The 11924-nt window shown below is 52.8% G+C and overlaps 1 protein-coding gene across 1 annotated transcript; it reads right to left on the bottom strand.

The window, feature by feature from the left end:
- Positions 1-8118: 8118 nt before the first annotated feature.
- NEUROG3 (neurogenin 3) lies at positions 8119-8766 on the bottom strand (the record flags this gene model as incomplete). Its single annotated transcript, XM_081242811.1, has 1 exon — positions 8119-8766. The coding sequence occupies one exon, from the start codon at positions 8764-8766 to the stop codon at positions 8119-8121; it is 648 nt and encodes a 215-aa protein (XP_081098937.1).
- Positions 8767-11924: the final 3158 nt, after the last annotated feature.

Raw genomic sequence — 11924 nt, 5'->3', positions numbered from 1 at the left:
TAGCCTTCTGTAGGCTTAAGATGGAGTTGGGGTGGGAATTATAATGAGGTCTGCTTCAAATTGCAGGCAGGCACATGAAGTGTATGGACATATCTGTCATCTCATCTGAATCCTCATAAAACCCTATGAGGTAGGTGTGGTTTTCTTCATTTTGATATTTGGAGAAATTTTTATAGATGGAGGCTTGGAGAGGCTAAGTAACTTGCTCAAGTGATAGAATTAGGAAGTGCTGGAGTTGAGATAGGTGCCAAGATTCATGCTCTAATGGACTATCTTAGGGGGCATCACCCACACCTGACTATTGGAATTGTTACTGGTGATCTCAGAAACAATGATACTCTTCTGATAACCCAGTCTCACCAAATCAATTGGGGCATCTTCTAAAATAAACCCATTGGCAGCCAAAGACAGGTTATTTTGGTGCCAAGGAGGGTATGCTGCAGGAAGGGTAATGGGTCTCTGTATAATTTATTAATTTATTCATTCACTTATTCAACAGATATTCATTGACCTTTATATAGCAGCCAGTCGGGGGAAGGATAGAAATTTCTAACATATAATTGAAATACCTTTCATTCAGTCAGTCAATTCACTTACTCTAATTCATTCTAAAAACATGTGGCATATGGTTGAGAATGGGTACTCACTGAAGACAGGAAGGAACACTTCCTTTTGCCAGTGGAGGGCACACATAGCAAACAGATAATCACAAATGCTACCTGGAAAGTGCAAGGATATTCTTATGCATAGGATATTATGGAAGCAGGAGCAAGGAGGGAGGAATAGTTCAGAGAAAGATTCTGAGAAGAGGTGATATCCACGTTGGAGATTTGGGGAGGGGGAAATGAGGGTTTGGGCAGGGAGAGCAGTGTGGGAAAAAAGCATGGAAGTGGTACTGACTGTGTTTAAGGGTAAGACTTCAAGCAGGTCAGTATTTCTGAGGGTAAATGCCAAGGCAAGCAAGACATTATTAAAGAAGGGCTGTTGCAGCAGGACTCTGGTCATAAGCAGGAGTGATTCGCGATGATAAAAACAAATATTAGCTGGGCTTCCCTGGTGGCGCAGTGGTTGAGAGTCCGCCTGCCGATGCAGGGGACACGGGTTCATGCCCTGGTCTGGGAAGATCCCACATGCCGCAGAGCGGCTGGGCCCGTGAGCCATGGCCGCTGAGCCTGCGCTCCGCAACGGGAGAGGCCACAATAGTGAGGGGCCCGCGTACCGAAAACAAAAACAAAAACAAAAACAAATATTAGCACATATAATCCAGTGTAATCCTGACAACAGTCCTGTGGTGAAGACTACTCATTACCTGCCAGAACCCATTCTTCACTTCTTCCTAGGCACATAGCCCCTCTTCCAGTTAGGTTGAGGGGATATGATCATGTACTCCCAGTGGAGTGTGAGCAGAGGTGAAACATGCTACTTCTGAGTCTAAGCTTTAAGACTGTGGGTGAGGCTCCTCCATCATTTATTTCCCCTTCCCACTGGCTGGGACCCATGGCAATGAGCCTCAACCATGTGGATGGCAGGGACCTAGGAGCTGGGAGAGGAAGAAGATGGAAGGAATGTAGGTCCCTGAGTGATGCCACAGAGCAGAGCTATCCACTCACATGGAATGCTCACCTCAGAATGAATTATTGGTGAGTCTGTTATAGCAGCCTGGGCTTACTTTCATCTAAACTCCATAAAGTAATATTATTATCCCTGCTTTACAGATGAAGAGATTGAGAGAAAGGCTAAGGAACTTGTTCATGAGTCATACTGATAATTAGTGAACCAGATGGGAATCGAACCCAGATCCATATCACATCAAAGCTCACATTACAACATCCTTCTCTATTGGAACGTGAGCTTTTCCCCAGGGATGATTGGAACCACTGAAGATTTTAAACAGGAGAGTGACAATGTTATATTTGCATGTTTCTGTGGCTGCAGCATGGAGGGTATAGGGACAAGTATTGAGATTAAAGGTAGAGAAATCAGTTGGGCAGTCTCTCCATGTGAAAGTTGAGAGCCTGAACTAGAGACGTCATCACAAGGAGGTAAAGGAGAGGCCAGGTTCAAGAAATAGTGGGAAGGACAAATCAGCAGGACTTAAGGGTTAACTGGTTGTGGGTAGTAGGAGAGAAGAATCAAGATGAACCCTGGATTTCCAGTACGGATGACTGGATGATGCTAGTTAGTGAGATCAAGTACAAGAGGCAGCATTAGTTTGGAGTTAGGGGAGAGTAATTCCATTTTGAACATATCTCATTTGGGGTGTCCAACTGACATCTGGATGTATAATCCTGGAGCATGGGAAAGGTAGATCACAGCTGGGGAGGGTCACCGGGAAGGGGTGGGTGGCCCTTGGCCTTTGTGCCAGCTTGCACTGCACAGGAGATTCAAATTCATACAAAAGCAACCTCCTCCGCCCCCCAAAATCCTGGGAGAATGAGAAGAATTTGAGACAAATGAAGATGTTAATAATAATAATAATTACCATTTATGGCAGCTTAATGTGCACTAAAAGCAAGCACATTTAATCAGCCCAATTAAGTGGCTACTACTTATTGTCCCAACCCTACAGGTAAGGAAAAGGGGCCTTAGGGAGGCAAAGGGGTGTAATTGAAACCCACTAATTAGTGGCAGTACCAGGCTTTGAACTAATGTCTGTGTGATTCTGAAGTAACTGTTCTTAACCACTCTGCCATTTATGTATGTGTTTGGAGGACTTCCTTTTGTCTTTCTTCTTGGAATAACTAAAATTTCATTTTAACCCAAAGAATGAGACCCCCCTTTTAATATTTAAGAGATTTATTAAAGCATCTTGTCACAAAGATGGAAACACATACAAATTAGAAACATGCAACCATCATCGTCCACAGTCAAGTTAAAATGTTGTATATTTTTCCTGTTTTCATAGCTGAAAACTTCAGATCTTAGACCGAACTCACTTACCCTGAGTATTTAATTCATTCTTCCTGAAAGTATCCAGGGCAGCAAATAACCAAAATACAAACTATTATATAAGGAAGGTGCAAAGTTAAAAAAGAATATGTATGGAGAATGCCCCCTCCCCACCCCCCAATCAAAGGCAAACAATGGCACTTTGCTCTTGCTTAACCTAGATTGTCTTCAAAAATTATCGAGGGCAAGGTTCCAAACCAGTTTTCCAGTTAGGGCTGCTGCATCCTAAATTTCCAATATTGTTCCACTTCAGACCTTTCATATGCTGTCAGAAATTCCTCAGCTGGTAACTAACTCAATTCTAACTCTGTCATTTATAAGGGAATTTTTTTTGTCCTAGCTGAGAAAAGGGCCTTTCTGGGGTCGGTCATACAGTCAGTTATTAGCAACAGAGTCTGTGCTTTCACCACCACATCAAGGACACCGACAGCCTTCTGGGTCTACATATCCACAGGGGGCTCCCTAGGGACTCAGCACTGGAAAGGTGTGCAGAGGCGGTTGATAGGTGGTTTTCCTTACTGAGAACGCCAAGTTCCCAGGAGCGTCTCTCCTCTGAACCGACGCAGTCATTTCAGCACCATGGTCAGGGGCACGCCGCCGCTTTTCAGGACCTCGGTGCCCGACCGTGTTAGCCAGGCATACGCTCTCTCCCACCGCTTTGGTCCTCGGATCGCAGAAGCAGAGTGGGCACACAGCAGCCTGTGAATCTCACTAGGGTTCCGGAGAGCGGCCAAAGCGCAAGGGAGTCTCTTGGTCTTACAAGACCCAGAGGACACAGCTCAAGTCAGTACATAAACACCTAGAGACTGAGTTGGCACAGAGGGAGAGAGCTCTAAACTACCAGCCTAGAGCCAGGGTCATACTTTTAGCTTGCTCCAATAACTCACCGAGTGATTGAGTGCCTTGGGCAAGTCACCTACTTCCAAGACTTTGGGTCTCTATTTCCATGGGTGTCACCATCCTGCCCCTCTCACCGGCTGTAGGAGGGGACCTGAGATAAGAAGTCTCCCACAGTCTGTGCTCTTGGCCCTTTGAAGGTGGAGCAGGCAAGTAAGGTGAGTGAGTGTCCCTGCCGCCCCCCCTCCTTCTTTTTTTTTTTTTTTTTTTTTTTTTTTGCGGTATGCGGGCCTCTCACTGTTGTGGCCTCTCCCGTTGCGGAGCACAGGCTCCGGATGCGCAGGCCCAGCGGCCATGGCTCACGGGCCCAGCCGCTCCGCGGCATATGGGATCCTCCCAGACCGGGGCACGAACCCGTATCCCCTGCATCGGCAGGCGGACTCTCAACCACTGCGCCACCAGGGAGGCCCCCCCCTCCTTCTTGAGCACAGTCTGCAGAATTTAAAAGGGGAGGAGATGGAAAAGAAACATGGCAGAGAATCTTAATTACATATATATATATAATGTAATTATAATATACTCAGCATTTGTTCTGCACCACATTCTCAGCCGAATCTCCTCTCCCTCTCGCCCCCCCCCACACACCATACACACACTGTTCCCCTGGGTCTAAAGGCTCTTTCCCACTGTCTCTCTTCCGTGGTCGCCGGGGCCTATAATTCCGTCCATCATAAGCAAGGCCTTCTCTTAAAGCACCCAGAAATCCAGTGAAAGGGGTGTTAGGGACCCTCTCCAGCTTCTCATGTGAATTAGCTGAGGCTCAGAGACTTGTCCAAGGTCACACAGCCGGGCAGAGTGGCCCTTGGGTGAGAGGAGGGGCAGAGGGCGCCTGTGGGGTTGCATGCTCCCCCCGGGCCCCGCCTGCCTTTGTGCCAGCCCTGCGGCCAGGCTCCCAGACATTAGCATTCCAATAGCCCTGGGACGCTTTGTCCTCCGACTGCGGCCGGCTTCGGGATGGGGTGGGATGGGGGCAGGACACCATAAATCTACCTGCTTGTGTGTGCAGACGGGGTGGGATGGGGTGGCCGCAAGATTCATGTGCTGTTTTCCTGGAAGCCAGGGCTCAGACAAAGGCACAAGAGGGGGAAGAGTCCTTTGACCGGAGCATCCTTCCTGGACCCGCTTGGGACCCTGTCTAGGTTTTGGGGAGCTGGGGCGCAGGCGACGACCTCAGACCACGGGAGGCCCTGCAGCTGCTCTAGCCGAGGTGTAGTGGGTGGGCTTCCAGCTGAGACCCAGAGCAGCCTGACCAATTGTAAAAGCCGCCGAACGCAAAATGCCCGAGGACGGGTGGCACGGGGTGTGGTGGTGATGCCACTGGGCTAGTTGTAGGTGCCACCCAGAAATGTTTCCTCGCCCTTCTTGATGAGGGGCTCTTTGGAAAGAGGCGTGGATGAGGTTTCCCATCTCAGTAGGATTCCATGCGCCTTGATGGAACTCATCCTGGGCAAGGAGCCCTAAACCTTCCTCCACCTCCTCCTGACTTGGAGACTAGAGCTGACAGCTCTGGGGGATCAAATCCACCCCAACCCAAGGTGGCAGCCCAGCATTCGAGTTGGTTAAATAGTACTTTTTTTTTAAATTTGTGGGGTGAAGGACCAGTCTGCGTGTGTTGGGTGGCGAATAGCTCCTTAATGAGCACGCTCACAAGCAGGAGAGGGACTGGGCAGTGGGTGTCTCCACTTGGAACACACGGTCAACACTTTTTCTGCTTCTGGAAGTCGTTCACACCAAAGGAGTCCCCTGCCTATTTGAACGCTACTTCTCACAGCCTTTCACAGGAAGAATGATCTTCCTGCTTGAGGACTTCCTCTCCAAACCTTTAGTCCTGGCCCAGAATGCCACCTTCTCTGGCAAGCTTCCCAATCTGGCTGCAGATAACAGTCTCACTGTCCCTTCTGTGGCTCCTACCTCCACTCAGCACCAATGTTTTTTAGCCTTGAATGATTTTGTCTATATACTTGCTATTGTCCTAGGAGGACAGAGATGGACCTTCCTGATTTTTATGTCTGTCCACCCCTCCCCCCAATGCCCAGTAATTAGCAGACCCTGGCTTGGTCTGTGCAACTTGGAGCTGCCGACACCTGCCCCAGGGCGGTGCCCCAGGTGGAAAATTGGCTGCTGCAGAACTCACCAATAACCCATTAATCTTTTCCTTCCAGATTAAAGCCATGAAATAAAACAACAGCCTCATTCATTCGTTTGCAGCATCCCCCTTCCAGCCCCCCAAATCCAGCCCCTGATAACTAAGACTTATCTCCTCCGAGCTACCTTTAGGGACCTAGGAATAGAGGAGAAAGGAAAGGCTCAATTTGAAGCGGGGAGGGCATAAGAGGCAGACACAAGAGGCATTAACCCCTGCAAAGCCACCACCTTTGCACTCTAACACTGGAAAGCAACCTACCCTACCCAACCATTCCCAGTCCCTGACTGTGCCATGCATTCCCCACTGGGGTTGGCCCGCTTCTTCCCCTGGCACCCCGGGCCAATCCAAGGAGGCCTCTGGGGTTCAACTCGTAGGGTAGTGTGCCCACCCTCCATTTTCCTGTTCCTGAGAGTCAGGCCTGGGTTCTTAGAGCTCAAACCTGCTTCCCAGAGGTCCTGGGGGGGGGGTTTGGAAGCTAATGTAGGGCTGCTCCAGCAGTGCTCTGGGGACATGTCAGTGTCACTGTGCACCAGCCCTACTCTACCGTGGAAGTAATAGAGAACAGGGGGCTGGAAACCTTGAATAGTTCCTTGAAAAGAATAATAGTTTATTCAGTCAAGTTTGCTGGGTGTTGGGAGGTGTCAGAGACTGCAGCCGGACCCTCCACTTTCTCTACTCCCTGCTGCTTAGGTCCATGAGTCTAATGCCACAGCCTCAGCACCGGTGGCAGCGTAAAATGAGCTCGGAAGATGTGCTTGGGCTCTAAGCGCTTTGGGAAAATTCCTGGGATGCCCAGCCTACCAGCATTTCTGAGGGTTCTGACCCTGCTGCAGGGTTATTACTCCCTCCCGTCCCTAAATGCAACAGTCACTCTAAATCCAGGCTAGTGGCGTAGGGGAAAGGGCCAGCACCACCAGTGAGTAACCCTAGTTGGAGGCTTGTCTTTCTCCTAAACCACTGTTTGGAATAAGACAAGTCGCTGCCCCATAAATGAAACAAGGGGGCTGAGCCAATGATTTTTAAGAGCCTTCCAGCTCCTCCTTTCCAAGTGTGTATAGCTGACTTGCCCTGAGAATGCAGTCTGCCTGGCCTCCAGCCTAGCGCCATAGTTTCTCAGACCAGGCCTCAGGAGGGGCCCCAGATCCCCAGAAAAACTCTCAGCCCTCTCCTTGGACGGGGCCCTCCTCCCCCAACCCCAGCCGCAGAGGCTGGGCCCTCCCCTCTGCCCCGTCAAGTTACCTTGGTCAGGCTTCTCGAGAGTCCTTTTTTATTGGTTCAAAATCTCATTCACCAGTCCCTAAATCATCTTATGTACAAAATAAAAACTTTTCCCACTGTGAAATCTCATCAATAAATACAAACGTGTAAAACAGGGGAGGGGCCATATAATTTACCAGACAAAAATTCATTTCAAAAGATATCAGATAATTTACAAACTGATTTTTGTTTTTAAAGACAAGGGTGCTTCAGTTTGCAGGGTGGTGGTGGAGGCGCTCCCCCAGCCGAGCTGGCGCTTTCCCTGTTCATAGCCTCGTCTCCCGCCCCTGGGAGGGCAATGGCTCCGGGAAATTGCACAAGGAGAAGGCAGAGGATCGCCTTCGTGAATTAAGGCAGAGTAGAGAGGCCCAAACCCCGGGGCTTGATAGGGACTAGAGGAGGTCAGCGGCATCTTTGAAGAAGACACGCTGGGCAACAGGAGCAAGTGCTGAGAAACCAAATATTGGATTAAGCCGCATTGGGGGAGGAGTGGTAAGAGACAGACTGGCGGACAGACTTCAGTAGGGGTAGGGTGGCGGAGAGAGTGGGTGTCACCTGCTGTGTAGTGCTATCATTCTCATCTTTTCTGCACGAGATTTTGGGGTGGCCACAGGGAGAGGGCCTAAAACCCGCGGAGTCTGCAGTGCCCACTCGCGCGGGCAGCGGCAGAGGGTTGCAGTTGGCTCAGCGCAGAAGACCAAGGGATTGAACCCGGCCTGCCACCCTCTTGGGCGCCTGGGCCCGCCAGGGGTCAGCGAGCCAGAGGCAGCAGGAGCAAGTACGCCTGAGGGCCTCCACCGGGCGTCTCTGACGGCTTCCGCCCCTTCCCTTTCTACCATCACCCACTGCCCAGCAGCGGACAGGCCCCTTCATAGAAAGTCTGAAAAAGCCAGGGCGCCAGGGTGCAGGCAGGCAGGGGAAGCAGGCGCCTGCAGCCCGGGGCGCTCCTCCAGCGAGGCGGCGGGACTCAGGCTGCCCGCCTGGGAGACCGGGGAATAGAGCGAACCCCAGTCTCCCGGGGAGCCGCCGTCCGGGCTGGCCAGCTCCTCGCAGGGAGGCGCAAGCGACTCCAGCCCATAGAGGCTGTGGTCCGCTATGCGCAGCGTCTGCGTCAGCGCCCAGATGTAATTGTGAGCGAAACGGAGCGTCTCGATCTTGGTGAGCTTCGCATCGTCCGGGAAGGTGGGCAAGACGCCGCGCAGCGCGTCCAGAGCGGAGTTGAGGTTGTGCATCCGATTGCGCTCGCGGTCGTTGGCCTTCTTGCGCCGGCTCCGTCGCTGCTTGCTCAGAGCCAATTCACTCTTGGGGCGGCTGCGCCCTCCGCGTCGCGCACGGAGCTTCCTTGAGGACCCTCGGCAACCGCCCCCTTCGGTCTCGGCGCAGTTCCCCTGCAAGCGAGTGGGGCTGGGTGGAGCGGATGCGACGCAGGTTACTTCGTCGTCCGAGGCACCCGGGAAGGGCTGCTCCGTCTCGTGGGTCACTTGGACAGGTGGCGCACATGAGGGATGAGGCGTCATCCTGCGGCGGGGTAAGAGGTAAGGGTAAGAGTGGGTCAGTCACCCGGGCGCAGTTCCCAATCCTGGGGCCAGGTGGGAAAATTCGAGAGAAAGCCACCCCCCACCCCCGCCGGACCAGAGGACCCCCTTTCCCCTCTGCTCATCGCTCTGTGGCTCCAGGCGTTACCTTGTTGTAGGGCGCAAAGGGGTAGAGAGCCGTAGGCAGTGACAGCAGCGGTGAGCTGCGCTGGCTTTTTCGTCTGTAAGTTCAGCTGAGAAGCAGGCGCCGCCACTGGAAAGTTTCTTCGGCCCCAGAGAAGAAAAGTGTAAGGGGGGCCCAGGGCCTCTGTTGCTTTCTTTTGGCGCGGCTGCGAGGCTCTGCAGATTTTCTGAGCCGCCAGTCGTGTGCCCCTTGGCACGCTTTATCTGCTGCGCCCGGGCTAGGAGCGTGCCTGCCCCGCTGCTGCCCGCGCCGCCGTCCAATCAGCGCCCGGGCCAGGGGGCCGCGCCACGCGAGCCCGCTCCGCCCTTCGAGGGGCACAGCTGGATTCCGGACAAAGGGATGGATGGGGTCGGGGGAGGGGAATGCCGCTCTGTTTGCTTTCTCCCCGCGGGCTCTGTCCCAGCAACTCTCGGTTCCTCAAAGAGCCTCGCCCAGTGACAAGGGCCTTGTCTAGCTCGCGTCTGGCGGCCCCAAACCGCTTTGCTCCTATTCTGGCTTCCCTTGGCATCTGTCCAGACCCTTTCTTGGTACCCTGAAGGGGACTTTGAGAAGTCAGTAGGGTAGGTCAATCCCCGTGTGTTACACAAGGGGAAACTGAGGCTCAGAAAGGAGGCAGCTTGTTCCCAAACCACTCTGAAAGGACAAGGAGCCAGGTGTCCTATCAGCTTGGAGGAGCATCCACTAATTCCTAGTGCCATTCTGCTCTCCTCCTCTATGGGTCAGGTTAGGAAATACAGAGGGTGATGTTTCACTGACCCTTTCTATTTTGGGAGGAGGCACAGGGTGACCGCAGCCCATTTCTGGCCTATGTCCCTGCCACTTAGAGACCTTTGCCTGGGGATGAGGAGCCCCCCACCATGCCCTGAGATGATGCCCCACGCTCAGATGTAGGTGCCTAGAACCTCTCTCCTCATCCCACCACCCATCAGAAACCTAAGACATTTTTATCGTGCCTCAGAGTTGGAGGGTGGCTATGGTGGGACCTCCAAGGGCGTTCCACCACTACCAATTGTGGACAGTACCCTAGCAATCTGCCGGGGCCTGTGGGGGAAGAGCTCAGATGAGAAGGGGTCAGGAGAGGGCCAGGAGTTCACAGGGAGCCCCTGTGTATTTTAAATGCCCCTGGAGTGCTGGTGCTCCAAAAGAAGCACGTCAACTCTTTCTCCCCTTAGTCCTCCTGTCCAATCACAGGCCGGCAGGGGCTGCCTGCACTACATGGTGCAGCCCCCTAGGCAGGGGTCAGGCAGTGAGCACAAGGCGGGGTCTCTTCAAGACCCCCAATTAGCAATGTCTGGAAATAAAAGTGAGTCTGAACACACCATCTCTCCTTTCTTCCCCCGCCTGTCCCTTTGTCTCTGCTTTGGACACCCTGTGGTCTTCTGCTTCTGGTCAGTCAGGGTGAGTGTGCCCCCGGGGAGAAAGCCGAGTCTGGGAAGACCGGGGTCTGGATTAAGTCTCTGCAGGCCCTGAAGGCTTCACTTTCTAGCAGAACCAGATAACCTGAGCCTCTGGAAGCTGGTAGAGGGGGGCAGGACCCAGCAGGGAAACTGAGAGGATAGGGTGAGGGAATGAGGTAAGTAAGTCTGCATATCTGCCCTAGTGTCAGCCTCTTGACACTTGCCCAGTCTGCTTGGAGGGCGAAATTACCTTGAGGCAGAGAGAGGGTGGATATGCTTGGGAGCCAGGGAGCCAGGGCTCTAGGTCTGCGTGGAGGTGACGGTGCTGTCCTCAGGATCTCAGCTGGTGTGCTGTTGGCAGAGGCTCCTTCCCTTGTTGCTTGGGAACTGAAGCTAGGAGCTAGGCTCCAGACCAACAAAGGGACACTGCTGAGACTCCTGAGTTCCGTATTTTGCTGCTGCTCCTCCCTTAGGTCTCAACTTGCTCCAAACTTGTCCTCTAGTCATAAGAATGAGAACCTTAGGCCCATTTTTTTTTTTTTTTTTGGTATGCGGGCCTCTCACTGTTGTGGCCTCTCCCGTTGCGGAGCACAGGCTCCGGACGCGCAGGCTCAGCGGCCATGGCTCACGGGCCCAGCCACTCCGTGACATGTGGGATCTTCCCGGACTGGGGCACGAACCCGTGTCCCCTGCATCGGCAGGCGGACTCTCAACCACTGCGCCACCAGGGAAGCCTCTTAGGCCCATTTTACAGATGGAAAGTCAAGGCCCAGAAAGGGTAAGTGACTCAACGCAAGGTCACACAGCAAGTTCTAGCAGAATCACATAGAACTCAGGTCCTAAGACTCCTAGTCCTAGATTCTCCCTTGCAGCTGTTGTCTCTCTTTGATTGGGGGAATTTTTTTTTTCAAGGCAAAACCAGACATCCCCAAATGTAGAAGATAGAAGTCCTGGGTCTATGAGGAATGACAGGGTCAGAGGAGAAAAAGGATAGTGGCCCCATCTCCCAGTGCCAAGGGGAGCCAGTATCCACTCAGGCTCCATCTCTCTACTTTCTCACCCTATACACCTGCCTTGCTTGATTTCTATCCTGCAAATTAGGATCTGAGAGAGGAAACCCAAAGCGTGCTTCCCTAGGGCTGGGGGACCCAGCCTGGCTCTGAGGGGGGAGCCCTGGCCATAAGGGATCAAAGCACCCCTATGGGTCCCTGAAGGCTTGAAGAGCAGCCCACAACCAGGGCTCTCATCCTGCAGTGGCCCTCAGATGAGAACTGAAGGCGGGACTCGCCTTGGCTCAGTCTTGCCTCAGGTGGCCCGTGTGTACTGATGAGAGCCGCAGGGCAAGCTTTCTGCACCAGGGAAGAGTCTGGGGATATTTGGGAATCTTCTTGACTGGGAGAGAATTCTGGCACCTTCTGAGAATTCTTATCCAGCTTCCCCAGCGCCATTCCGGCTCAGGGCTCTCCAGGGCTTGCGGGCCGCCACCACTCCTGCTTTGCGTAAAACACAGGGCGAGGAGCGCGCAGCGGCCGGGGGCAGCGATCTCCTTGAGACACTCA

This window comes from Mesoplodon bidens (assembly GCF_964165515.1).
Source record: "Mesoplodon bidens genome assembly, chromosome: 1".
Lineage (NCBI taxonomy): Eukaryota > Metazoa > Chordata > Mammalia > Artiodactyla > Ziphiidae > Mesoplodon > Mesoplodon bidens.
This window is presented reverse-complemented; position numbering and strand designations above follow the sequence as displayed.